A 23,987-nucleotide genomic window follows, 5' to 3' on the forward strand; every position below is an offset into this window, starting at 1 on the left:
GTTTTTGAACAGCGACAGTGCAGGAAAGCATATGGATGTGTGCTACTCTGTGGTCCTCCTTCGCTCAGTTGATTAATTCCGAACAGTCCATCTGAGTCATTCTCTTCAAAATTGGTCCCAGGCTGAGGCCCTGCTTCATAGACCACATTTCAGCTCCGAGCTTCTGCTGTCTCTGTAGCCCAGGCTGTCAGTGGTCCCATTACTGCTTCTGGAGACACTGTGCAGCCCCCCTGCCCCCACCCCAAGATTCCAGTGTGTGTGGCCAGATGGGCCCTGATGCCGCTGGGCGTGAGGAGAGCTGGTTCTGGTCCCTCACCTGCCAGAGCCGGCCTGCAATTCCCGCCAGCTCTCATTCTCAGGTTGGCCTCTTTCCTGCCATTTTCACCGGAACATTCATGATTCGAGCTTTGGGCTTCAGCTGTGAATTACTGCGTCCGCCCCCTACCTGGACGCCTTCCTCCAGAGTCTGCCTTGGAGCAGGGAGGCCTTTTCAATACGTACATCTGTCCATGTCACAGAGGGGCTTCCTTGGCCTCCAAACTCTCTGCTGGGTGGGTGGGGGGCTTCGCTCATTATCACCTTCTCTCCTCCCCGCAGCCCCCCGAGCCACTGTGTCTGTGCTGCTTGGAGCGCCTGCCGAGCCACTGCCACTGTGTCTGTGCTGCTTGGAGCGCCTTCCCACCTTGTTCTCCATCCAAACTCTTACTCATCCCTCAAGACACGCCTCAAGTGTCCCTCTTCTGAGGGGCACTCCTGGTTCATCCCAGGCAGAGTTCTCCACGCCTTCTTCTGTGAGGCAGAATCCCTGTCTGTCTATGATTGACAGTCCTCCCCACTGTATGGCAAAGCTCTCTGTGTGGGAGAGTCTCACTCTTGACTAAGGGACAGTGGGCGGGATGGGTGGATGACAAGCCTCCATCTATGGTCAGAATGCCAACAGAGGTGGCTGGACCCAGAAAGCCACTTCATGAAACAGCTCAGAGCCCAAATCAGTGGGGACCAACGAGCACTTGCTGAGTGGGATGTGCGCTTTCCGAGGCCTGCTGGCCTTATCTCCTTTTCTCAAGTGACAAGTGTGACACAGACCTGCAACTTTAGTTGAGTTATGTGCTGAGTGATGTGCCTTAGTTACCACAGGCCTTTGGAACTGGTGCTACCTGCAGGTGGGAGAATCAAGGAGACTCCGGACACCAGCATGGTGGGCTCTGTAGGGGGAGGCCAGGCCCCCATGTTCACCACTGTGAGATCTGGAAAAGCAACATGATCTCTCTAAGCCTCAGGTTTTCACCCCACAAAATGGGCACAAATCATAATGCACAGGGATGGGATGTACTTTGATGGGATGAGCTACTGCACAGATCTGACTCCTGACAATCTCACCCAGGTTAAGCCTCACGCTTCGCAAACATGGATGCAGAAGCCCAAAAGGGCTAAGTGATTGCCTGTGGGTGGGGGTGGGGCCTCCCTCACGACTGCTCCGTGCAGCTGCTCCTCGACAGGACAGGACCTGGCTAGGGAAACGGAATCGGACATTTCGCCATGAAGGCAATGTTCTTCTTCCTAATTTCTAATGATGGCTATTGTACTGATGTATGAACGAGCACTAGGAGGGAAGATGGAATGGAGAAATGGACTTCTTTCTTTTAGACTTGTTTTGTTGTTTTGTTTTCATGTTTTTTGGAAAGCAAGAAAGGGTCTTAACAATTTGATAACAGGGTGGACAGCAGTGCATGGGGAGAGAGCTCCAGGGACAGACAGAAATAGAATGAGAAGGAGAAATGGAACATTCGCGCTAAGTATCTGTTTCTCCAGACGGTGACAGGAGAAGAATCCTCCGTCAACGCACAGACAGTCAAAAGCCCCAGCCTGCGGCTGCGACTTGCTTACTGATAGAACAGCTGGTGAGGGAGCGGAGACCACAGCCCGCGTGCTAATTGGGCTTTGTCACATGGGTGGGCTTGTGTCTTAGCCAAGTTCTGACACCCTCTGAGCTCAGCTTCCTCATCCGTCAAGTTGGGCTGACACCATCAACCTCCCAGGGTGAGAGCATGTGGGAGCCTTCACCCAGCGAGCACTCAACAGGTGCAACCTGCTTCCCTGGCATGATGGAGGGCTGTGGGGAGTAGAGGGGACAGTTCTTTCTTTTAGTTCTCTCTAAAGGGGGAATCTTAAAGCCCTTGGCATGGCATTCTGTCTTTCGAGACAAGTGGTTTCTATAAATACAGAGCTAAGTAAGTTTCCTTGGTCTCCTACTGTGGCCTCCAAGATCCTTCTCAATGCAGCCCTGGAGGCCTCTCTGGCTTCCCCTTCTACCAACTTCCTGTCACTTGCTTGCTAACTCCAGCCACACTGGCCTCACATGTACCCTGGACACGTGAAGCCTGTTCTAAACTCATGACCTGCACACTTGCTTTTACTCTGCCAGGAGCACTTTCCTGTCAAAGTTGCTGCATCTTTTTCATCACTTAAGTCTCAGCTCAAATGTCATCTTCCCCAAGAGCCTTCCGATCATTCAACCCAAAATAAACCCTCCCATCCACCCAGCCAGCAATCTCATCATGCCTCTGCTTTATTCTCTCTCTTTCTGGCACATGTTACTGTTGGAAGCTATTTCATTGGCTTACTTGTTTACTTATTTATTGCTTCTCTCTTCCCCACTACGGGGAGAGGCCTTGTTTCTCTTGCTTATTACTGGTCCAAAGACTCAGAGAAGCCTCTGGCACAGAGTCACTGATGGATGGGGTGGCACGTTCCCCACCCCAGGGTCTCAGCACTGCTGGCACATGCTGGGTTTAATGGTCTCTACGTATCTCTGGCCTCACAACCTAACACCCTTCTCAGCCATCCAAATGCAGAGAAATCTTAAGCCCTGGGAGATGTTACCAAAACCACGTTTTTCAAAACATGTTTAAATTGCATTCCAAAAGTGTAAAACAAACCAGAAAGTCACTAAAGTTCAACATCAAGAGTCAGAAAGGTCAAATACCGAAGCAAAGGAAAGTCAGGATTTTGATGTCGTAAACAGGAGGTGATGAGATCTAATGTGTTCTGTGCAAAAGTCAAGGTGTGGGCATGATTGAGACTTGCATGAGAGACAAGTCTTGTCATCTTAGACAGAAGCTATAGTTTGGGGAGGAAAAAAGGGGTCGTGATTAAAAAAAAAAAAACCTTCAGGAAAATCACAGTGACCCCTAACAACAGTTCCTCCCTCTCTATCCCATGGCAAACTGGCTGTGCAGGTCCCCCTTTCCCCCAGCTCCCCAAATATTGCGACTGGGTCTGATCCATCTTTGTGCCTCCCCAACCCCACCCCAGTAACCAGCACAGGACATAATGTATCTTACAGATTTGTTGAATTGAGCCAAATTTATAAGATGGCAAAATCACTTTCTCAACATAAATGCTGATTACTATTCCAAAAGGCAAGAGTGCTGTGCTCGCCTCTCCTCTGCATGTCCCACCTTGCGATCACAATGCTCTGAGCTCAACATTCCGCCCACGCACTGCCGACACCATGATGTTTGCTCTCTCTGAACGAACTGGGATCCTACAGCTCTCAAACGGGATTTTCTCTTTAAATGCTAAACCTGCAATTCCAAACTCTACCACCAGGTGGCAGTTAGGATGACAGGAACCTTTCAAATCTAGTTTAATCCCTAAGATTCTACGTCTCATGAAAATACATCCTAAATTAAAACAAGATACATACACATATCTTTCTTTCTTTTTTTTTTAACTGATTGTATTGGCATAGATTTAAAAGCATGATAATGCCCACTGTTGCCTAAGGCTTGGGGAAATATGCAGCGTTCATATGCTGCTGGTGGGAATGTAAATAAGTACAGCCTTCTGGGGGACAATTTGGCAACACACATCAAAGGCTTAAACACGTGCAAACCTTTTGGTCTAGCAATTCAACTTCTAGACATTTATTCTAAGGAGATAATCATGGAAGTAGGCCTTGATTTATTCCCAGGATGTTGACTGCAAGGGTGAAAAATCGTCCATGTAAATAATATGACTTGGAGCCTGCTTAAATAAACTATATATGATAAAATACTATGTAGCTATTACATTTTATAAGAATTCTTAGTGATGTGGAAAAATCTTATGATATATTAAGTGAAAAAAATAAGCTACAAAAATATGTAGACTAAGAAATATAGAAACAAACTTGTGTGTAAAAAATGCTGGAAGAACAAACGCCAAAATATTGAGAGGACTTGTCTGTGAGTGGTAGGATTATAGATGGTTTCTTTCTTTTTTGTGCTTTTCTCTGTTTTAGGAAGTCTTCTTAATAAGCACTCTTCCGTTATCAGCAGCAGCAAGAGATTAATGGACCTTGCAGTTGAAATGACAGGCCGACCTCTGTACAGGACGGTTGTGAGCATGCAGCAGCGGGCCCTGGTGAGTCCAGACCCTGCCCCACGGAGGTGGGCGGCTCCTATGCTCCGCCCCCCACTACAGGGTCCGCATATTGACCTGCTTTCAGCTGTCCTTGCTCAGGGGAGGGGCCAGCCCAGATGAACCCAGAAAACAGCCTGCACAGTTGCCACCACCATCCCCCTGCGACTCTTGTTTCTCCTTCCCCTTAGGAAGGGACATGATTTTAGCATTAAAAAAAAAAAAAAAATCCTCCTGGTTTTGAAGTTTACTAAGCTGCAGAAAAAAAGTTTTTCTACGACTGACGGTTCTCAAAGTCATTTTCCTCTCCAAAGGTTGCTGACTTGTGTCAGAACATCCGAGGGGGTCCCCAAGCCCATCTGCCCTCCCCTTGAGGTTTTCCCCGGTGAGGGCAGACAGTGAGGTTATTGAAGGGCTGTCGTGTCTCATGGCACTCAGGCTCTGCCTGTGCTACCTGTTGACCCTCCAGCTCTGCGGGCGTGACGTCTCCGGCTCGGAGAGGCTGAGCAGCCTGCCAGAGCATGCGCAACTGAGCCGGACGGGACGGGACGTGGGGCAGACTGACGGGAAGCTGGTAGAGACTCAGCATACGAGGTGTCTCTTAGGCTGCCCAGGCCCCTCGTGTTGGCAGTTGCCCTAACCTCTAGGACGACTACCTGGAGCTATTTGTAAACAGACCCCAGACTAGGAGCCAGGACCTCCACAGGTCAAGAGATCTGGATTTCAGCTCAGACACTTGAGCCCCTCCCTCCCACCTCCCCTGCCTGCATGGGCCTGCTTTCCTTCCCTGGAGGGAGGCCAATTCCCATATAATCCCTACCCTGTGGGCCTCATGGAAGGGACAGCTCTTGAGGCAGTACCTGAACGAGATGCTTGGAGGCACACAGCTGGGCAGGCTGGCTGGCTCCTGGCCTGGAGACTCGACTGCCCTTAACCCAGCCAGGGAAGAGGCCCAGATGGGTGTGGAAAGCAAGGTGTCTATGTACATGGGGGCTGGCCGACCTCAGGAAATGTCTGGCTCTGGGGCAAGCATGGGTGTGACACTGGCTTCTCTTCACCCATCTCCTGGCCCAGCCTGCTCAGGGCTTCCCATGATGAGGAGCTAGAGGGGCCAAGGACACCACTGGAGTTGCCTGTGAACGGGCTGTGGGGTAGGCTTGCTGGGCCCTCACCTGCCTCCTTCCTTAGAAGCTCCAGAGTTCATAGCAGCTGGACATGCTGCATGCACACCGCCCCGGCCCCCCACGCCCACAGCCACAGGGCTCTGTCTCTGGCCCGGGCTCGGCACCCCTGGGCTCGGCATCGCGCATCTCGCCCACTAACCCTTCAGGCTAGATTCTTGTCAGCCCTGTGATGCCCTGTGACCCGGCCACTGTCTGCTGTGACCCACGGTGTCTGGGTGCTGCAGGAGTGACCTCACTTCACCTGAATCCCAGCTCCCGTCTTCACAGGGAAGGAAAAGGGGACTTAGAGCAGCCAAGGGATTCACCTCCTGCATCCACCCTCTGGCCCCCTAACTCCACACCAGGACGCCTGCTCTTGTCCACAAAGCCCTCAGGCCACCTCCACCTGCCCCCGTCCACCATCATCCACTGTCCTCTCAGAGGTGAGGGGGAAGGGAGTCCTGAGTCACCATGTGCTCAGAAGGGAGGATAATGGGGAAGAGTGGAGAAACCACTCCCCAGCCACCACCCTCGACCCCTTGGACACGTGTATCTACAGTCCACAGTAACCCGGCCTGTGAAGTTAACCGGGCCACACCTGTCTGAAAGTTTCCAGTCCTCACGAGTTGCTGAAGCGGGTAGCTCCAAGATGTGAGGCAGAAATATCCCAGCAAAGCCTGTGGTTCCCCATGACTCTAGCTGCCATGTAGGAATGGGGATCCCTGGTGGTGGGGCCTGGCCCCAGGGTGCTCCTGGCTGGTGTTCACATTTCGTTCTACTTCCCACAGAGCAGGACGTCTGCAGTCTGGGAGGCCAGGCTACCTGCCACTGGGGAGCTGTCCTCACAGCTCCAGAGACCTCAAACTCTACCCCAGACTCAGTGTGGACACCTCTGGACATGAGACAAATGCCCCCAGGCTCCACTGAGTCCCAGAGAGCCTGGTTTGTGATGCATTTAGTGCCACTGTCACCTCCTCAGTCTCATTTAATCCAAACTCAGCTCCCTGAGGGGGTTCTTCATCACCCCAGTTCACAGAACAAGAAACCAAAGCTCAGATAGGGTGAGCGCCTTCCCCAAGGTCACTCAGCTGGGAGGCACAGGTTTCACTGATGCTCTAAGCTGGACTGCCCTCCATAGCCTCCCGCGAAGGCGGCTCCTGTAGGTCTGGGGATTCCACCCCATTCTCCGCTGCCAGCTGTCCTGAGTCTGGACAGATCTGGCCATTTGTGAGCCCTCTGAATCAACCAACATGTCCCTTCTTGAACCTTCCTGGCCTGCAGCACAGAACAAACACAGTCCTGCCACGCTCTCCTTCCACCAGCTCGCCACCTGCTCTGATGCGTTGGGACTTCTGTGCAGGACTCGGCAGCCCACGGAGACCTTTCGACTTGCTTCTTACGTGGCCCTCACCCAGCCCGGGCGAGGGACATTGACTCCAAATACAAGCCAAGTTTTGGGTTTAATTGTAAAAGCTCTGAGAAGTGATGACATCACAAGGCCGAACTGGAATGTACCAGTCTCTTGTGGCCGAGTGGCGACAGAGCACAGGCCGGGACAGAGTGTTCCCTGTGCACTGGGAAGAGGCCGGCACGAAGCCGGCCTGGAGGGCGCGCTACAGCCGAGGGCTGGACCCTGGGCTCGGGGAGACGTGCTGGCAGGAAGAGCAGTGCCGGGTGGACTCCTCAAAGCCTCTTTGCTTTGCATGTGGGGCAGCTGGAGCTACAGAAAGACCAGGCCCCCAGGAGCAAAGGAAGGGAGAGGAGTGCAGACAGTAAAATAAAAGGCTCAGAGGAAGAATACTGGCTCGAGAGAAAAGGGATGAGAGAAAAAAATAAATGGCAAATTACCGGGTAGCCATCTCGTCCTGATTGCCCCTGTGATAATTAATATGTCATTAATAATCAGACTTTCGGCAGAAAACCATATGGCAATACTTAGCACTCAATCAGGGCCCCAGATCCCCCCAACTCCATGTTCTACAGCAGAGGCTGCTGGTGGATAACTGATGCCTTTTGCGGGGGGACTTGGGACTCTGACAGGTCTGGGAAACGGAGCACCCATTTATCTCCCTGTTGGGTCAGGCAAGAGGGGCTACCAGGGGACGCACCCATGTACATCCTCCCCAAGTCAGCCAGCACACATGGGGCCAAGGGGTTCAAACGGGCATTGTCACAACCACTGTGGATATGATCTTAAAATGCTGCAGGACCTAAAGAGCAGATTTGGGTTTCCTGCCTCCTGCTGCTGCGATGGGGCGAACCCAGGAAGCCGGCCTTGGAAGCCAGAGATACGGCGGGGGAGGGGGCATTTATTGCTACTGGATGCTTCTCCGTCTCCATGTGCTCAGAGAACTGACTGACTGCCCGGCCAGTGTCTCACTTATCAGCATCCATCTCAGGTTGTAGCTTGAGAATTCTTCATTTGTTTAATAAACTTAATAGTTTAACAGCTGGGTTAAAATCCCTGCCCCATAGCGCTCTGCATTATGCACTTTGGCGGGTTCACACAGGCTACCTCCATGCGACAGCCAGGAATGACTCAACAGCGAAAAGCTGCTTGTGGCCCATAAATCTACACATTCTTGTTGGCTCGCTTTTTGGCTCAGAGTGGCGCTACATGCATCGAGAAGCCCAGACACCGAAGGGTGCTGATCGAGACATGAATCACGGTAAGTGGAAGTCAAAAGAAAAACAGCTCATCCGAAAGGAATTCCTTTAGAAGGTTCAGACTCTCAATGTGCTTCTTGAATCAATTCGCCGGAATTTATCAGGCTCTGAAAAACTGCCATGATGACTCAAAGGCGGACTTGTCACGTTTTTTGAGAAAAACCGGATTTCCGGGGTGCTGATGAAGCCCTGCCTTCGGTGCTGCCTTGGGCGTCTGTTCCTCTCCCACACCTTTCTCAGACACAACGCCCTCATGGCCAGCTGCCCGACCCAGAGAGTCAAAGGTGTTTTGGCAAAGAAGGGAAACGGACCCCAGGATTTAGTGATTCAGCCAACTCATTCCAACTGTCTGACTCCAGAGCCTGAGGCAAAAACATTATCTCAACTGCTCAACTGCTACAGAGCAGTGAGAAAATGTAGGCGTGGTGCTTGTGTTTCTGTGAACCCAGGGGAGTCAGGGACCGGGCGAGGAGCAGCCAGGCTCGTGCCAGCTCTCTTGGAAGGAAAGTGTCACAGAATGCTTCAAGGGGCAGGTCCAGTTGTGGAACTTGCATTCATCTACAAAGTTAAAAAGATATGACCCCTGTCTGGACTGATCTATGTATCTTTTCGGACACACCTCTCTAACCAAATAAAATAAAAGTGCTACAGAGAGAGAACAAAATGTCTTATCTTTCAGGAGCAGACAGCACAATCCAGGGCACTTACTGGAGAACCTGCAAAACACAAGCAGAGACACCACAGTCAGAATCAAAGGGAGAGAGGGTCCCCTGGGCCATGTGGGTCCACCCCCACACAGCTACTAGCCGCCCCTCCTCACAGGGCTTTGATGTTGTCACAAGCCTCAGAGCAAGTGGCAGGGCAGAGGGAGTGCCTTTGCCCTTGGAGGGGCTGGGATGGGCGTGCAGGGAGTGATGACAATCTCTCGTGCATGGGCTCATGCGTTCATTTCACGAGGCTGCTGATCCCCGCTCAGGGCTGCCCACGTTGAACTTAGGTCAACTGGCGAAGGAGTCAGACCTAGTTTCTGCCCGAAGGACAAATTTTGAGGCTCACTGGGTGTCAGTTCATTTCTCTCGAAGGGGAGAGACTTAGAGGAGAAAACACCTGGGGCAGAGGAAATAACGTCGTAAGAACACTGGGGTGTGTGTGGCTCAGCAGATGTGAGGTGGTGCCCAAGGACCAGCCCAGGGGTTAGGGGCGCCAAGCCTGGGCGCATGGAGTGCTTGAGGGACAAGTCTAGAAGCACAGGTACTACTGCAGGAAAGGCTGATGCACAGGCTGAGGGTCGTCCCCATGGCGATGTGGATGCTGGGAGGACACTCATGACACACAAGGGCGTCCTTACCTTATGGTTTGCAAATCACATGGCATATCTGCATTTGACCTTCTCAACAGTTTGTGAGGGGTGTGATGAACACACCCATCTGACTGATGGTGACAGAAAGAAGTGACTTGCCTAAGGCCACGTGGTTGCTTAGGGGTGGAGCTCGTCTAGGAAGGAGGTCTCCCAACTCAAACCACTGCTTGAGCCACGACCACTCTTGGCAGACCCTGGACTGCAGTCTGGGGAGTGAGGCTGCGCAGGGAGGCGAGTAATGGGCCCCAGTGGTGAGTGAAAGAGGCAAGACCTCGGACTCACGGAGTTTTCCTTGAATAGACAGGTACTTAAGAAAACAATTACAAGGGGAAGCACAGGGTGCTCCCTTCATGTCATGAGAGGCCTGAGCCAGGCTGGCCCACTCAGGACGGGAGGCTGAGTCCAGAGGGCAAGGATGATTTCTGAGAGTGGGGGGGTGGGGAGAGGAGCAATGCAGAGATGGGAAGCTCAGAAAGCGCCAAGATAATGAGGGCTGCAGTAGGGGAGGGGCTGGGGACAAGGCGGGGCCAGCCAGAGCACTGGGCCTTGCTTTCACGTCATGATCCAGAAGGGCCACTGAGGGGTCATGACTGGGTGCAGGCACATGCTGCAGCTGTCCTCGAGAGAGCACTGCAGTGGCAGACTGGACTCGTGCTGGCCGTGGAGATGGAGGGAAGTAAGACAGAAGTCACCCGGCAGTGAAGACAGATAGGACTTGCTTTTCAAGTCAATGGCGGAGGTGGGGGTGGAGGGGTGCGTGGAGCATAGAGGAAGGAGAGAGGTGAGAAAAAGATTTTTGGCTTGAAAATGGGGGCCGTGTCCCCTCAGTCTAGACTGCGAGTGGGCAGGGTGCTGGCCATTTAACCATTGTACAGCTCACTTCTCACTTGTTTTACAAAGAAAAGAAAAGCCACCGGAGAGATGCACCGTCATCTGTGCCACATGCACACACCTGCCTGCAGCCGCACCTGCGCCTGGCCTCCTCTCCCAGCCCCTTGGCTTAAGTTGGAGGAGCTGACGGCCTGCACCTTCCAGGGGCCCCGCCGCACCCTCCATCCCGCTCTGCCTGTCACAGTCAAGCTCGCCTCTCAAGCAGATTCTTCCCAACAGCTCTGGAACATGCTCTAATTCCTCTGATTTTTTAAAAAAATGCATATTGTTATTTTTCAATTACAGTTGATACTCAATATTTTATTAGTTTTAGGTGTATAATGGAGTAATTGGACTTTTTATATAACTTACAAGGCGATCCCCTGATAAGTCTAGCACCCAACAGAAACAGTACATAGTTATAATATTATTGACGATATTCTCTATGCTATACTTTACGGCCCCGTGACTATTTTGTAACTGCCGATTTGTACATCTTAATCCCTTCACCTTTTCACCCATCCCTCAATCGCCTTCCCATCTGGCAACCATCAATTCGTTCTCTGTATTTATGAGTTTGTTTCTGTTTTGTTTGTTTATTTTGTTTTTTAGATTCCATATGTAAGTGAAATCATATGTTATCTTTGTCTGACTTATCTCACTTAGCGTAATACCCTTTAGGTTCATCCATGTTGTCACGAATGGTAAGATTTCATTCTTTTTTTATGGCCAAGTAATGCTTCATTGTATATATGTACCACTTCTTTATCTGATCGTCTATCTATGGATACTTAGGTTGTTTCCATATCTTGGCTATTGTAAATAATGCTACAATAACATAGGGATGTGTATATCTTTTCAAATTAGTGTTTTGGATTTCTTTGGATAAATACCCAGAAGTGGGAATGCTGGGTCACGGGTAGTTCTAATTTCAATGTTTTGAAGAACCTCCGTATTGTTTTCCATAGCGGCTGCACTAATTTACATTCGTGCCAACAGTGCATGAGTGTTCGCTTTCCTCCACATCCTCGTCGACGTTTGGTTTTTAATCTATTGATGATAGCCATTCCGACAGGTGTGAGGCAATGTCTCATTGTGGTTTTACTTTGCATTTCCCTGATGATTAGCGATGCTGAGCATCTTTCTATATATCTGTTGGCCATCTGTGTGTCCTCTTCCAATTCTTCTGATTGAAAAACATCCTTTGCTTGCACATCCTCCTCTACTCCTGCCCAGCTCTTCCCCTCCCTCACAGCCACATTGCAGGAAAGAGGTTCCCAGGAGGTGCGTGGTGTGCCTGAGATCACTCAGCTAGTGAGGGGGCTGCCCAGGCTGACAGCAGCCCTACAGGACCCCAAACCCATGGCACCTGCCACTGTCTCCAGAGGGGTGGCCAGAGTAGGAATTGCAGTGTGCCATGCTGAACCTGTTGCTGGGGGGATGGGCCACACCTAGCCCATCTGAGAGACTCCAAAACACACCAAGCCACCCCCTCTCTCGGGCCCGACTGGCTCCATATCACCAGGCCAACATCACTTCACAGAGGCACCCCTGCCACAGCCTCCTGATCAAACTCTTCTGGGGACTCCAGTTCCACTGGGCAGAGGGGCCTTTTAAAACTGCTCCCCCTCATTCCCAGGTCTTCTAATTGCACTTGGAATAACATCCCAAATCCTGCACTTGGAATAACATCCCAAATCCTGCACTCCCTGCTCCTCGTCCATGCCCTGCCCTTGAGCTCCGCACTCTGGCTGTCTCTCTATATCTCCAAGGGGTCAGCTCTGTGGCCTCAAGACAATCACATCGACCATGTTCCCATGCTTGGTGGCCTGTGGCTCATCGTCACCACCTCGGAAAAGCCTTCCTATAGCGTGAAATCTGAAGACGTCCCCTCACCATATGGCGCACTGGCTTCTATCATAGCTCCCTGTTATTTCCTCTCCAGCGCTAATCACAATCTTTAATTATTAAACCCATTTATCTGTGTGTCGTTTATTGTCTGTCAGCCCCACCGGCAAGGCGTCTCCCTGAGAGCCGGGACCCCATCTGCCCAGCTTCCCGCTGTCTCCCGCCTCCGAGCACTGGGCCTGGTGGCCACACACACTTAGTCAATATGTGCTGAAGGGATGAGGGGCCACCCGGCAGGCCATTGCCTCTTCTCCTCAACTCTTGACTTCACAGTCTAGGGTTTGTGCTGCTGCTGCCGTAGCCTCTGGAGATGGGATCTGGGGCCTGCAGCGAGCTAAGTACCCAAGAGTGATGGCTGGGGTGGCTCAGGCTGTCCAGGGGTCCCTGCTTAGAAAGCGAGGCTGGCTGGAGGGTGGTTCACCCACGGGCCGACCCCATTCAACACACAGCTTTCAAACATGTGTTCCAGGCATTGCCCAGATCTGCTGACTTTGCTGTCAGGAATGTGGGAGTAATTAAATAAGGGCCAGATGACTTGGGAGATAAACAAAATGCGTCTTGGGAACAGAGGGGTCAAAGACTCTGTGGCCTCTTTAACTGAACTGATACGGCCTGACAGGGTTTCCCGAACTGGGAGCCACGTCCACTGGTACCTTGAGGTTCAGAGGGTGTGTGAGCTGCTTGTTGACAGGTGTGTGGAGGGTCTGGGGCTTCACAGTGCCTCCCCCCCAACCCTGCCTTGAGTTCTGAGCCCCTCCCGGGGGGATCACTGCCTGTTTCCCAAATGGCATATTCCTAAAAAAACAAACTGGAAAGAACATTTTTCACAGCCTGGCAGGTGCCTAGCTGTACACCAGGAGGTGAGGCCTGGCCTTGGAGTCTGTGGCTATCAGGGCCTACATACCTGCTTATAGCCCACAGCTGCTCCTCTATGTTGTGCCCAGACCCCTGACTCCCTGCTCTGCCCGACAGGCCTGGCTCTGACTCAGCCCTCTGCCTGCCCCCCCACTCAGCACCTCAGGTTAAGAGGCCCTGGCTCCTGATTCTTGAAAACTCAAATCCACCCCATTATGAGGGTGACATTCAGCCATGCTTCTTTGGGGGTTTCCCAGGGGAGCAATGTGGGCTGAGGGCCATTAAACCAAGTTTGCAGGTAGACGAAGTGAGGCCTGGAGACTGGCAAATTCAGAGCCAATAATAAGTTAGGAAGCCGGGCACTTAGCTCAGGCCACAAGCCCTGGCTTTACTTAAGCCAGTGCCATTAGGGAGTGCCGAGGCCTGGAGCTACAGTCACGTGCAACTTAATGATGGGAATGTGTTCTGAGAAATGTGTCTCCGTCATTGTGTGAACATCAAGAAGGCACTTACACAAACCTGGGTGGTATATACCCCAGCTGTACGGCAAAGCCTACTGTTCCCAGGCTACAGGTCTGTATAGCATGTCACTGTACAAAACAACACGAGGTTAAATCAAGCACAAGAGAAGATGATGCAAATGAGATGTGGTACACGAGATGTATGAGGCTGCTGCTGGCGTAGCATGGCGTGCTCTTTTATAGCGAACTTTTTTTTTTTAATAAGTAGAAAGTACACTCTAAAGTACAGTAAATCTATAAACCAGTAATATAGTTGCTGATTATCAACTTTCATGTACTGTATATAATTGCACGTGCTACACTTTTATACAACTGGCAGCTGCAGTAGGTTTGCTGCACTACAATGTTACGGTGGCTACAATGTCACTAGACAATAGGAATTTTATGGCACCACCATGGTATACACGGTCTGTTGTCAACTGAAACATCATTATGCAACACATGACTGTATAGCATTCTCTTTCTCTCTCTAACACACATACATGTGCACACACACACACACACACACACACGCCCCTTAGCTCTCAGGAAGAAGAGTGACACAAATGGTAGTTTTCTGTTCGGCTTCTTCATGTTGCAGAACACATGCTGACTATACAACAGGTTGGAAGACTCTCCTGTTTAAATGACATCTCAGACGGGTCTCCAGCAATTTGGCTATGCTGGCTGGCATTGTCAGGTACAAGACCCTGGAGGTCAGGGTCCCCTTAGCCCTTGGCTATTCTATGAATTTACCTACTCTCAGTATCTCATATAAATGAAATCATATAGTATTTATCTTCTTGTGACTGGCTTATGTCACTAGTACAACGTTCATCCACATTGCAGCCTGCGTCAGAATTTCTCACCTTTGTAAAGATGAATAATATTCTACTGTATGTAAATCTCGCTTTTGTTTTTCTGTTCATTCACTGACATATATTTGATTGCTTCTACCTTTTGGCTATTGTGAATAATGTTGTTACGAAATTTTTGTTTGAGACCCTGGTTTTAATTCTTTTAGATATATACCCTGCAGCAGTATTGCTGGATCACTTGCTAATTTCATTTTCAAGTTTTTGACGAACCACCATACTATTTTCCAGAGTGGCTTTACCATCTTACATTTCCACCAACAGTTTACAAGGATTGCAATTTCTCCAATTCCTTGCCAATATGTTATTTTCTGATTAATAATGTTGAGTGTCTTTTGGATCATGTCATTTATTTAGTTATTTACTTACTTACTTACTTACTTATTTATCAATTCTGCCAATCAGAGACAGTTTCTAGTGATAGCTTCTCTCTTTCTCTCTCTCTTTTTTTATTGCCAGACTTTCTTGTATCTTTGTGTGTCTCATAATTCTTTGCTAATAATTGGTCTTTTAAAGTAATTTAATGTGGATACTATAGAAATTAGATTCCGCTCCTCCTTTCCAGGATTTGTGGTTGTTGCTGTTTGTTGTTATCAGGGGCTTTCTTGGACTAAGTCTCTTTCTTGGACTAAAGCATGTATTTTTATCAGGGGCTTTCTTGGACTAAGTCTCTTTCTTGGACTAAAGCATGTATTTTTTATCATGTGCAGCTACCGAATCCTCTGCTTGGTTAGCTTAATAATCAGCATAGATAGAGGTTTCGTTTTAAGTCTTGGTCCAGTAAGTCTCCCGCTCTGTGCCAAGCGCAGTTCTCTGTATATGGTGGAACCACAATTTCCGTACTCTGCCAGCTTACGATTTGTTGCCTGCTTGAGCAGAGCCAGAAGGTGAGCCAGAGGTGAGGGACTGAGGCTCTTTCGGCTCTTTCCTGGACATGTAGCCCTGCACGTGCATGTGCTTTCTAGATCCCCAGGAATATGTTGGAGCTTTGCAAGGCCCCTTTAGTTATCTTATTGCCTAAATTTTTGCTTAAGTTTTTGCGTCAGCTTCTGGTTTGCTCCAGCTGGTATTGCCACCTCAGGCAGCGATGTTAAACAGTTGCTGCCAGGTGTTTTGGCAAGCACTCTGGAGACAGGGCCTTTCCCAATGAGCAAGGTCTGCATTAGGTCCAATAAAAACAAGTGCTGTGTACAAACATTTCCAGGGAGCTTCCAGGCAGGTCAAAGAGTGACAATTCTCTGGGAATGAGCATTTGGGAAGCTCCAAACCTGTTAGCTTCCTCCAGTGGCTGCTACTTTTCATAGGTACTGCGGTTACAAGGGTGATTTTTTTTTTTTTAAGAGTACTACAGGACTGAGGAGACGGGCAAGCTAAAATAGTACAAATATTGCTGTTCTTAGCAAAGTTCATATGTTTATATGTTTTTCTTGAATAAACAGTTCTTGGGTCATTGCAAGCCTTTCATTAATTTCTTATTCTGAAAGGTCAACTTTTCCTAGTGTTCTTACTGCTTTTCTTAAGGATCAGATTTTCAGAGGTCCTTAATCTAACATTCCATCAGCGCATCTTTCACTAGATTTTTAGGAAGAATTTCTTGGGGCCCGAGTGGATAAAAGAACAACACCCTAGGGCTGAAACGGCTGGGAGCTGTGGAGATCTGGTGAGAGACTCCATTTGTCTCTGCAGGCTAGCACGGGCATCAGCCCAGCAGCATTCGATTGCTTCGTCCTCGTCTCTTCCCACCTCCTTAGCCTTTATCCTTCATCTGCTCACCAGTTTTTCTTGCTGTTTCCCTGCTCTCTGCCCTACCCTTCCTGTCAACAGTCATTTATTGACCATCTTTTGAGTGCCTGGGGGTCCAGCCCCAGCCCCATGTTTTGGTGGAGGAGAAAGGCAAGTTTTCAGAGCAGACCACCACAGGCAGGTGTAGGAAGTGCTGTGACAGAGGGAGGTGACTGGGGCTGGGAGAGCCAGGGGAGCCCAGGGAGAGCAATGGATGTTCTTGGAGAAAGGTGGGATCTGGAAGGAGAAAGGTCCTTGCCCAGGGTCCCCTAGGAAAAGGAACCCCAAGGGCAAGGCAAGAGCAGAGCTGAGAAACGGGCCAGTGGGGTTATAAGATATCCATTCCTTTAAGATAAGATACACATAAACGCTGCAGAGCCATGGAGGCACTTTCCAGGCGAAGGCTGCCTCTGCAGCTAGAGCGGACCCCGACTGTTGCCCACAGGCAGGCAGGACGGCTCAGCTGTCTGGAGGTCTGCAGCGCAGCAGGAAGGCATCTCAGCCAGATCCTGTCCCACCAGGCAAAACAGGCCCTTCTCCCTGGGACACAGGAAAAGTCCCGGTTTTACAAGGGAAGGCGCCAAAACCAGGACGTGAATGTGAGTGAAACTATCTAGAAATAAACACCAGACCCAGCCAGAGTTAATCAGAAAGGAACATCTGCTCCGTGCTGCTCACACCATTCGCCGAGAGGCAGAGAATCAGCATGGGAAAGGGCAGCAAGGGGATGAGATGCAGCCTCATCAGACTGGCGCTGATAGCCCTTGCCCAGTGGCTGACTTTAGACAAGACACTTCTGCACTTGGAGCCGCAGTTTCCTTATCTGAAAAATGGGGCTAATAACATGTTTATCTTTCAGGGCTCTGTGAGAACCACATGAGATGAAGAACCTGAAAGGACTCAGCACAGACTCAGGGGTCCAGTAAATCCTGTTTTACTTTGACTTTGAGATTGTATAAACTGGAATCATAATTTTAATAGGTTTTGAATATGCTGAGTAATATTATATTTTGTTGTAAAAAAAAGTTGCTATGTGTTTCTTATCTCCTTCCAAAGGGGACATCAGGAGCTTACAATAAAAAGTAATAACACATTTTATGAGGACAGAAACGAGAACTGAGTGACGAAGTGTGTGTTTGGTGGGCGGGTGGTGTGTGTGTGTGTGGTGGAGGGGGAGGTGATTACACACAACATCTAGAGTAAAGGACGCCATGGCAATCAGACGTGAGACAGCCTTCAGCTTCTGGAAGTCAAAGCGCACAGGGAACACGATGCCATTTCCTACCAGTGCACTCTAGCGAGTTTATCTGGAGGTCTCTGTAGAAGGGACTAGATAATGTGAGCACGCAGCACACCACGGGGGCAGCAAACCCTCGCCCAGTGCCAGGCAGGAGGGTCTGAGGCCCAGAGAGAGCCTGCCTGGCTCCCCTGGCCCAACTGGCCGGGGTCCTCTTGGTGGTGGGCCCCTGTGACACCACCACCATGCCCTCCTTGTGAAGCTGCTCAGGGGCTGAGTGTGTGTACACTCATTCATTTGTTCATTCATTCATTCGCTGTTTGTGCATTTACATTCTCCGTGCTGTTCTGTGCTAGAGGCTGAAGACTTGGGCTGATAGCCCTCAGCCAGAGGGGTTAGAGAAGGCTTTTTAAAGGAGATGCTTGAGCTAGACTTTAAGAACAAAGAGCAATGAACCTGGGGTAAGAGTTCAAGTAGTCCTGGGTAGGAGAGGACAGAAGAGCAGGCTCAGAGTGAGAGGGCCTCAGACTCCCGGGGTGAGGCCAGAGATGGAGACACGGTGGAGGAGTGGCGAGGACGGCGAGGACAGAGAAGGGGGCACGGGTCTGAGATGTACTGAGGAGGAGACTGACCCGGATTGGTGGTGGTGGGGATCCAGGACTATACCCAGGTGTCCGCACAGGGAAGTGGGGGCAGGGTCGCTAGAGGTCTCTGCCTGTGATGGGAAGCTGGGGGAGAGCGGGCTGGGGTGGTGCTGGGCTCAGTGGAGCTATGGCCAAACTCTAGGCCCAGAGGAGATGACTTGGCTGGAGTCAAGGAGGGGGCTTTGTCAGTGTCGTGGGGGAGCTGAAGCCATGGGTGGGGTGGAGGAGAGAGAAGGAGGCTGGGAGCAGATTCGTTTAAGAGGCAGGTGAGGTCCTATAGAAAAGGCAAAGGAAAAGGGAGTGAGGGACGTGGAGGGAAAAGCAGGCCAGTGACCTCGAGCTGGGAATAGGGGATGGAGGTGAGAGTGGCCAAGAGTGAGGGTCAAGCAAGATAATGACAGTGGAGCATCTTTTAGCATGACCATCGGGAGGCCAGCGGTAACTTTGGCCAAGACAAAGTCAGTGGAGTGATAGTGAAAAGAGACCAGAGGGATGAACTGAATGGAAGGCGAGGTGGGAGAGCCAGCATGGGGTCGGGGGTCAGGGGTCGGGATGTGTGGATGGCTCTGAGGAAGCCTCTGTGTGCGTTGGGGGGAGGGGATGTGCAGAGCAAGTGCGTTTGTGGTGAAATGAAAATGGCAAGATGGGGTGGCAAGTATAAGCGAGTCTGCAGGTTGCATGGAAGGAGGGTGAAGGAGTCTCCTCCTGGCGCCCCTGCCAAGGGAAGGACAGGCCAAGTCTGGGGAAGGCTGGAGACACACAGGGAAACTGTCACATTGCTTTGAGGGACCTACGGTGGGGACCATGGGCAGGTGGAGTCATCAGTTCCCACAAGGAGAGGGAGCTGCTTCAGAGTGAGAGGCTAGTGGTTGAAGTTTCTGAGGCCAGTGATGAGATCTGGGGGCCGCCAAAGGCATAGAGGGGAGAGCCACTGGAACTGTGATGTCAAGAAGCCAAGAAAAGACAGTCCTGGGCACTGTGGCCTTGGGGACAGTGGCCGGAATCGGAAGGGAGGGGAAGATCTGGCCCAGCCTGAGTAATGGGGCGGGAGGGGACAGGTGCCTCCAGCCAGGAACCTGGTCGAGCATAGACTTCCAGGCCTAGGTTTAGGAACTAGAACCTGAGACTTACCGGGATCGCCTCTTCTTCCAGGTTTGCCTCGCCGTCCAGGGGGGCCTAGAAGGAAAAAAAAGACAGACTCATTGAGAAGGGAAGCCAGTGGTTTTGACACAGCTTGCCTGTCGCCAGTCCGCCCACCCACCCTGCAGCAGCATCCTGGGGGCAGCCTGCCCACCACCCCACTGGCTAATGGAGGGGAGAGGAGCGGGGAGAAACGGCCTCCTGCCCACCCCACCCCTCTCCTCCGGGCCCTCCCCTGTTGGCTGCGTTCTCAACCCTCACGCACTCATTCAGTTATTCAGTTACCCGTTCATTTATCTATTCACAATCCGTCCCTAATCAAAACAATTTACTACCTGGAAACTCTTGAGGTAGACTACTCCGCAGCTGAGAAACTTCAGACTTATGAGAAATACAAGGCTAAGGGTGGAAGTTATCTTACGAAAGGCCTGGCCAATGCTTTTAATACCCACCACAGTAAAATGGCAGGGACAACACACCACACGAAGGGACCATCATGGCACTTCAGATGCTAACGCTCAGTAACTGGCACTGTCCTCTCCGTCTCTTCTCCTTCCTTTGTTCCCTGAAACCTTGGGCACCTCCACTTCTCACGGTTTGCAGGAGATGCTTGCTCACACATTTCTCATGCTTTATTGCAGAGAATGTGTACACCAACACAGATTCTTTTCACTATCCAGTCCTCCATCCACATGTTTTGAGACTTTCTGAGTGATGATAGGGACCATCCTGCTTCTGCCCACATCGGTCCCCGTGACTCAAAGGGGAGGATTCTGGGTAAGGAAATGCTGACTGGCCCACTGCCCCCGTCAGTGGTCCAGGCCCAGCACACAGCCCACCTTGCTAGGGAGAGCGGGGGCGGGTCTCTCCTGGAGGTTTCTGGAAACACCCCCGATCCCCTTTGCCTTGTGTTTTCATTACTGTCTGCCTCATTTTGACTCCCTCTTAGTTGAACTCTGCCCTGTTCTTCCTCCCCTTTGCTCAGGTGCCAGTGGAAAAGTGCAGAAGTGAGGCTGCCCGTATTAGATTGCGATTTAAATGGCACTTTATACCTGTCTGTCTCTAGCCTGCATGCCTGGCTCTGGGCTGGGCCATGAGGTGGCAGATCGGCAGGCTGTGACTATATTACAAGGCACAGCCCTTTCCTGTATAAGACAACCTTAACCCTCTCCCCACCCCCTGTCCCCCCAAATTCTCAGAACGACCACCCTGGAGAGACAGACTGGCAGTGAATCAGGTCTGAAGCAGGATGGTTCCCTGAAAAATTAGTGTGTATGTGTGTTTTCCCTTTTTCTTTCTCCCGATTTTCAGCGGCGCTCACTGGGACAGGGATGGGAACAGGGACAAAGAGCAGAGCAGCCCACATCGGCAGTCAATGTCAGTCACCAGTGGGGCCTTCTGATTTTTGTTAAGGGGCAGTCCCGGCTGGGGAGGAGGGAGGGCCTGAGAGAAGGAGACTCACCCGGGTGCTATTTTAGACCCTCAGCCCATTACAGGCCTGGATAAGATGAGAATGAATCTGCCAGCCTTAGGGGCTTGAGATCAGGATGGTTCAACAAAATTAAGAAATTAAAAACATGCTCTTTCTCACAACCCTGAGTTTTGTAATTTTTCAAAATTTTTTATTGCGGTCAAGAACACATAACATAAAATTTGCCATTTTAAACCATTTTAAAGAGTACAGTATGTTAGCATTAACTATATGTACAATGCTGTGCAACAGGTCTCTAGAGCTTTTTCTTTCTTTTTGTACATTGGTATGATTTAATAATAGTAGCGGTTCCCATGTTCCCAGTACTTCTATGCACCATGTAATTTTTAAAAATGTTTTTATTTTAATTAGTTTCAAGTACACAGTACATTGGTTAGACATCTAAATAGTTTGTAAAACTATCCCTCCAGTTGCTCCCTCCCACCCCGACTCTCCTCCTGGGCAATAAATTGCTGCTAATTGCATTTCCTGTGCTGTGCTCCTCATCCCTGTGACCATCCATCAGCTACTAATTTGTACTTCTTTAACTCTTCACGCCATTCTCCTAGACTCCCGAACCCCCCTCCCCTCTGTCCATCACAAAATTGTCCACTTTATTTGTGAGTCTGTTTTTGATTAGTTTGTTCTTTTTATTTCTTAGATTCTGCATATAAGTGAAATCATATAGTGTTTATTTTTCTTTGTTCGACTTAAATACCTTTTAGGTCCATCAAAGCAATACCTTTTTCCATCCCCTTCTTTTTAGTCTGTGTCTTTTAATCTGAAGTGAGTCTCTTATAGGCAACATGCAGGGGTCTTGTTTTCCTTTCCATTCATCCACTCTTTTGGTTGGCGCACTTAATTCTTTTCTATTTAAGGTACTTATTGATAGGAATGTAGTTGTTACTATTCTTCATTCCTGTTTTTGATACATGTTTTTCCTTCTTAAAGAAGTTCCTCCAACATTTCCTTTACTACTGGCTTGGTGGTGATAAATTCCTTTAGCTTATTTTTGTCTGGGAAGCTCTTTATCTGTCCTTCAACTCTAAATGATAACTTTGCTGGATAAAATATTCTTGGTTGAAGATCCTGGGTTTTCATCCTGTCAAATATTTTTTGCCAAGCTCTTCTGTCCTGCATGGTTTCTTTTGAGAAATCAGCTGCCAGTCTTACGGGTGTTCCCTTATAAGTAACTCTTGGTTTTTCTCTTGCTGCTTTTAATATTCTTTCTTGTATTTAACCTTTGGCATTTTTATTATGATGTGTCTTGGCATGGGCCTATTTGGATCCCTGATTTTTGGAATACTCTGAGCATCCTGGGGTTTTATGTCCATTTCCTTCGCCAGGGTAGGGAAATTTTCCATCATTATTTCTTCAAACAGCTGTTCAACATCTTGATTTTCTTCAATTATACCAATCAGATGGATATTTGGACCCTTAACAGTGTCCCATATTCTCCTCAAATTATTTTTATAGTCTTGGCATCTTATCTCTTGCCATTCTGATGGTATGTCCTTGGCTTTCCTGTCTTCTAGACAGGGTATTTGATTCTTTTCTTTAATCACTTTGTTCCTTTGTTTATTCCATTTAATATACTTCTCATCTCAGATGTATTCTTCATTTCAGACTGGTTTCCTTTTATAATTTCCATTTCCATTTTTATGTTTTTTATCTCTTTGTTGAAGTTCTCACTGAATTTATCTACACTTCCCATAAGTTTATTGAGCATCTTTATAACTAGTGTTTTGAACTCTGCATCTGTTAGATTACTTGATTCCATTATATCTGTATTTCTGTTCTATTCTCTCATATGGTTTCTGCTTCTTTGTCTTCCCATTTTGGCTGCCTTTCTGTGTCTGTTTCTATGTACTTAGCAAAGTTCTTAAGTCTCTCAGTCTTTTTAATGTGGATTTGCGAAGTAGATGTCTAGTGGCACAGTCCTGAGGGAATTAGCTGCATGCCAAACTTAGCCCAAACCTCTGCCCCTCTGGGGCCACCTGTTAAGATTCAGTAAGCAACCCACAGATGCTGTGCTTATAGTTGCCTCAAAAGGCCACACCAGAAACCGAGGCCAGGTGCCTCCAGTGTGAGTCTAGTTGCTGCTCAACAAGGAGCACCTGACTTGCCAAGGATACACCTGGATGTGGCTTGGGTGGGGCTGCGAGTTGGGGGAGGTGGGGTTTCAGGGAATCCTCTGGGCAGAGTAACCTCTGTTAACCAGTTTGATGATGTCACAGCTGTGGTGGTGCTGTGTCCAGCACACTGGTAAGGGGGAGGGCTCGATAGGGAACAATGGATACCGCGGGCACTTCTGTACAGAGTGAGTTTTGCCTCAGTCCTCACCCTGACAATGTCTCCCTGTAAGTCCCTGGTGCCCCCTGCGCGCAGCCGAATCGGCACTGGTGCTCCAAGTAAACAAGTCTGTCACTGCGAAAATCCACTCGCAGACGCGGCTCCTTTAAGAGGTTTCTGCTGCTGCTGCCGCCACAGCCTTTGTCTCACTCAGCCTCAAGACTGGGCAGCCCTGCGTCCTCACTCCATCCTACCTTCTGCTGTCGCAGGGTGCTTTCTTGGATTTCTCTCTAGTCGTATGGCTTGTTCATCTAGATTCCAGGTGATTTTTCTTTGTTGCTGCTCCTTGTTTCTGTCACAACTTTTATTGGCCGCCAGAGGGATGAATAGAACCTCTATTATCTATGTCATTTTTCCCCCCTCACCAATGCCATATAATTTTAACAAGAAGGGCTATGATTATCCCTGTTTTGCAGAAGAGGAAACTAAGGCTTAGAGAAGTAACTTCATTTGGTCAAAGTCGCACACGCTAATGGGCAGAGCCAGGGTTCAGCCCCACCTTTGACTCCCAAGCCTCTAGAGTTTTTTCAACTTGCAAAATTTGAAACTATTTACTGAACAACTCCCCTCTTGAACCTCCCCCAGCCCTTCCTCAACCACTATTGTATTTTTTCCAAGAATTTAGATACTTCAGATAGGTGGAATCATGCAGTATTGGTCCTTTGGTGCCCGGCTTATTTCTCTAAGCATCATGTCTTCAATGTTTATCTATGTTGTTGAAGTGACAATCGCCTTCTTCTTCTTCTTCTTCTTCTTTTA

At 49.5% G+C, this 23,987-nt stretch overlaps 1 protein-coding gene across 6 annotated transcripts in view; it reads right to left on the reverse strand.

Moving 5' to 3' along the window:
* Nucleotides 1-23,987, reverse strand: part of COL23A1 (collagen type XXIII alpha 1 chain) — a 286,819-nt gene that overhangs the window by 35,741 nt on the left and 227,091 nt on the right. For 5 of the 6 annotated variants that reach the window (XM_036224349.1, XM_036224352.1, XM_036224350.1 and 2 more), the window contains exons 3-5: nt 19,397-19,441; nt 8,943-8,950; nt 7,416-7,442 (exon numbers count right to left, since the gene is read on the reverse strand). In XM_036224349.1, the coding sequence (XP_036080242.1) occupies nt 7,416-7,442; nt 8,943-8,950; nt 19,397-19,441 (80 nt within the window). The remainder of the gene's footprint in view (nt 1-7,415; nt 7,443-8,942; nt 8,951-19,396; nt 19,442-23,987) is intronic. The other variant, XM_036224351.1, reaches the window with a different exon arrangement.

The sequence above is a fragment of the Rousettus aegyptiacus genome, unplaced genomic scaffold (genome assembly GCF_014176215.1).
Source record: "Rousettus aegyptiacus isolate mRouAeg1 unplaced genomic scaffold, mRouAeg1.p scaffold_m13_p_7, whole genome shotgun sequence".
Classification (NCBI taxonomy): Eukaryota; Metazoa; Chordata; class Mammalia; order Chiroptera; family Pteropodidae; genus Rousettus; species Rousettus aegyptiacus.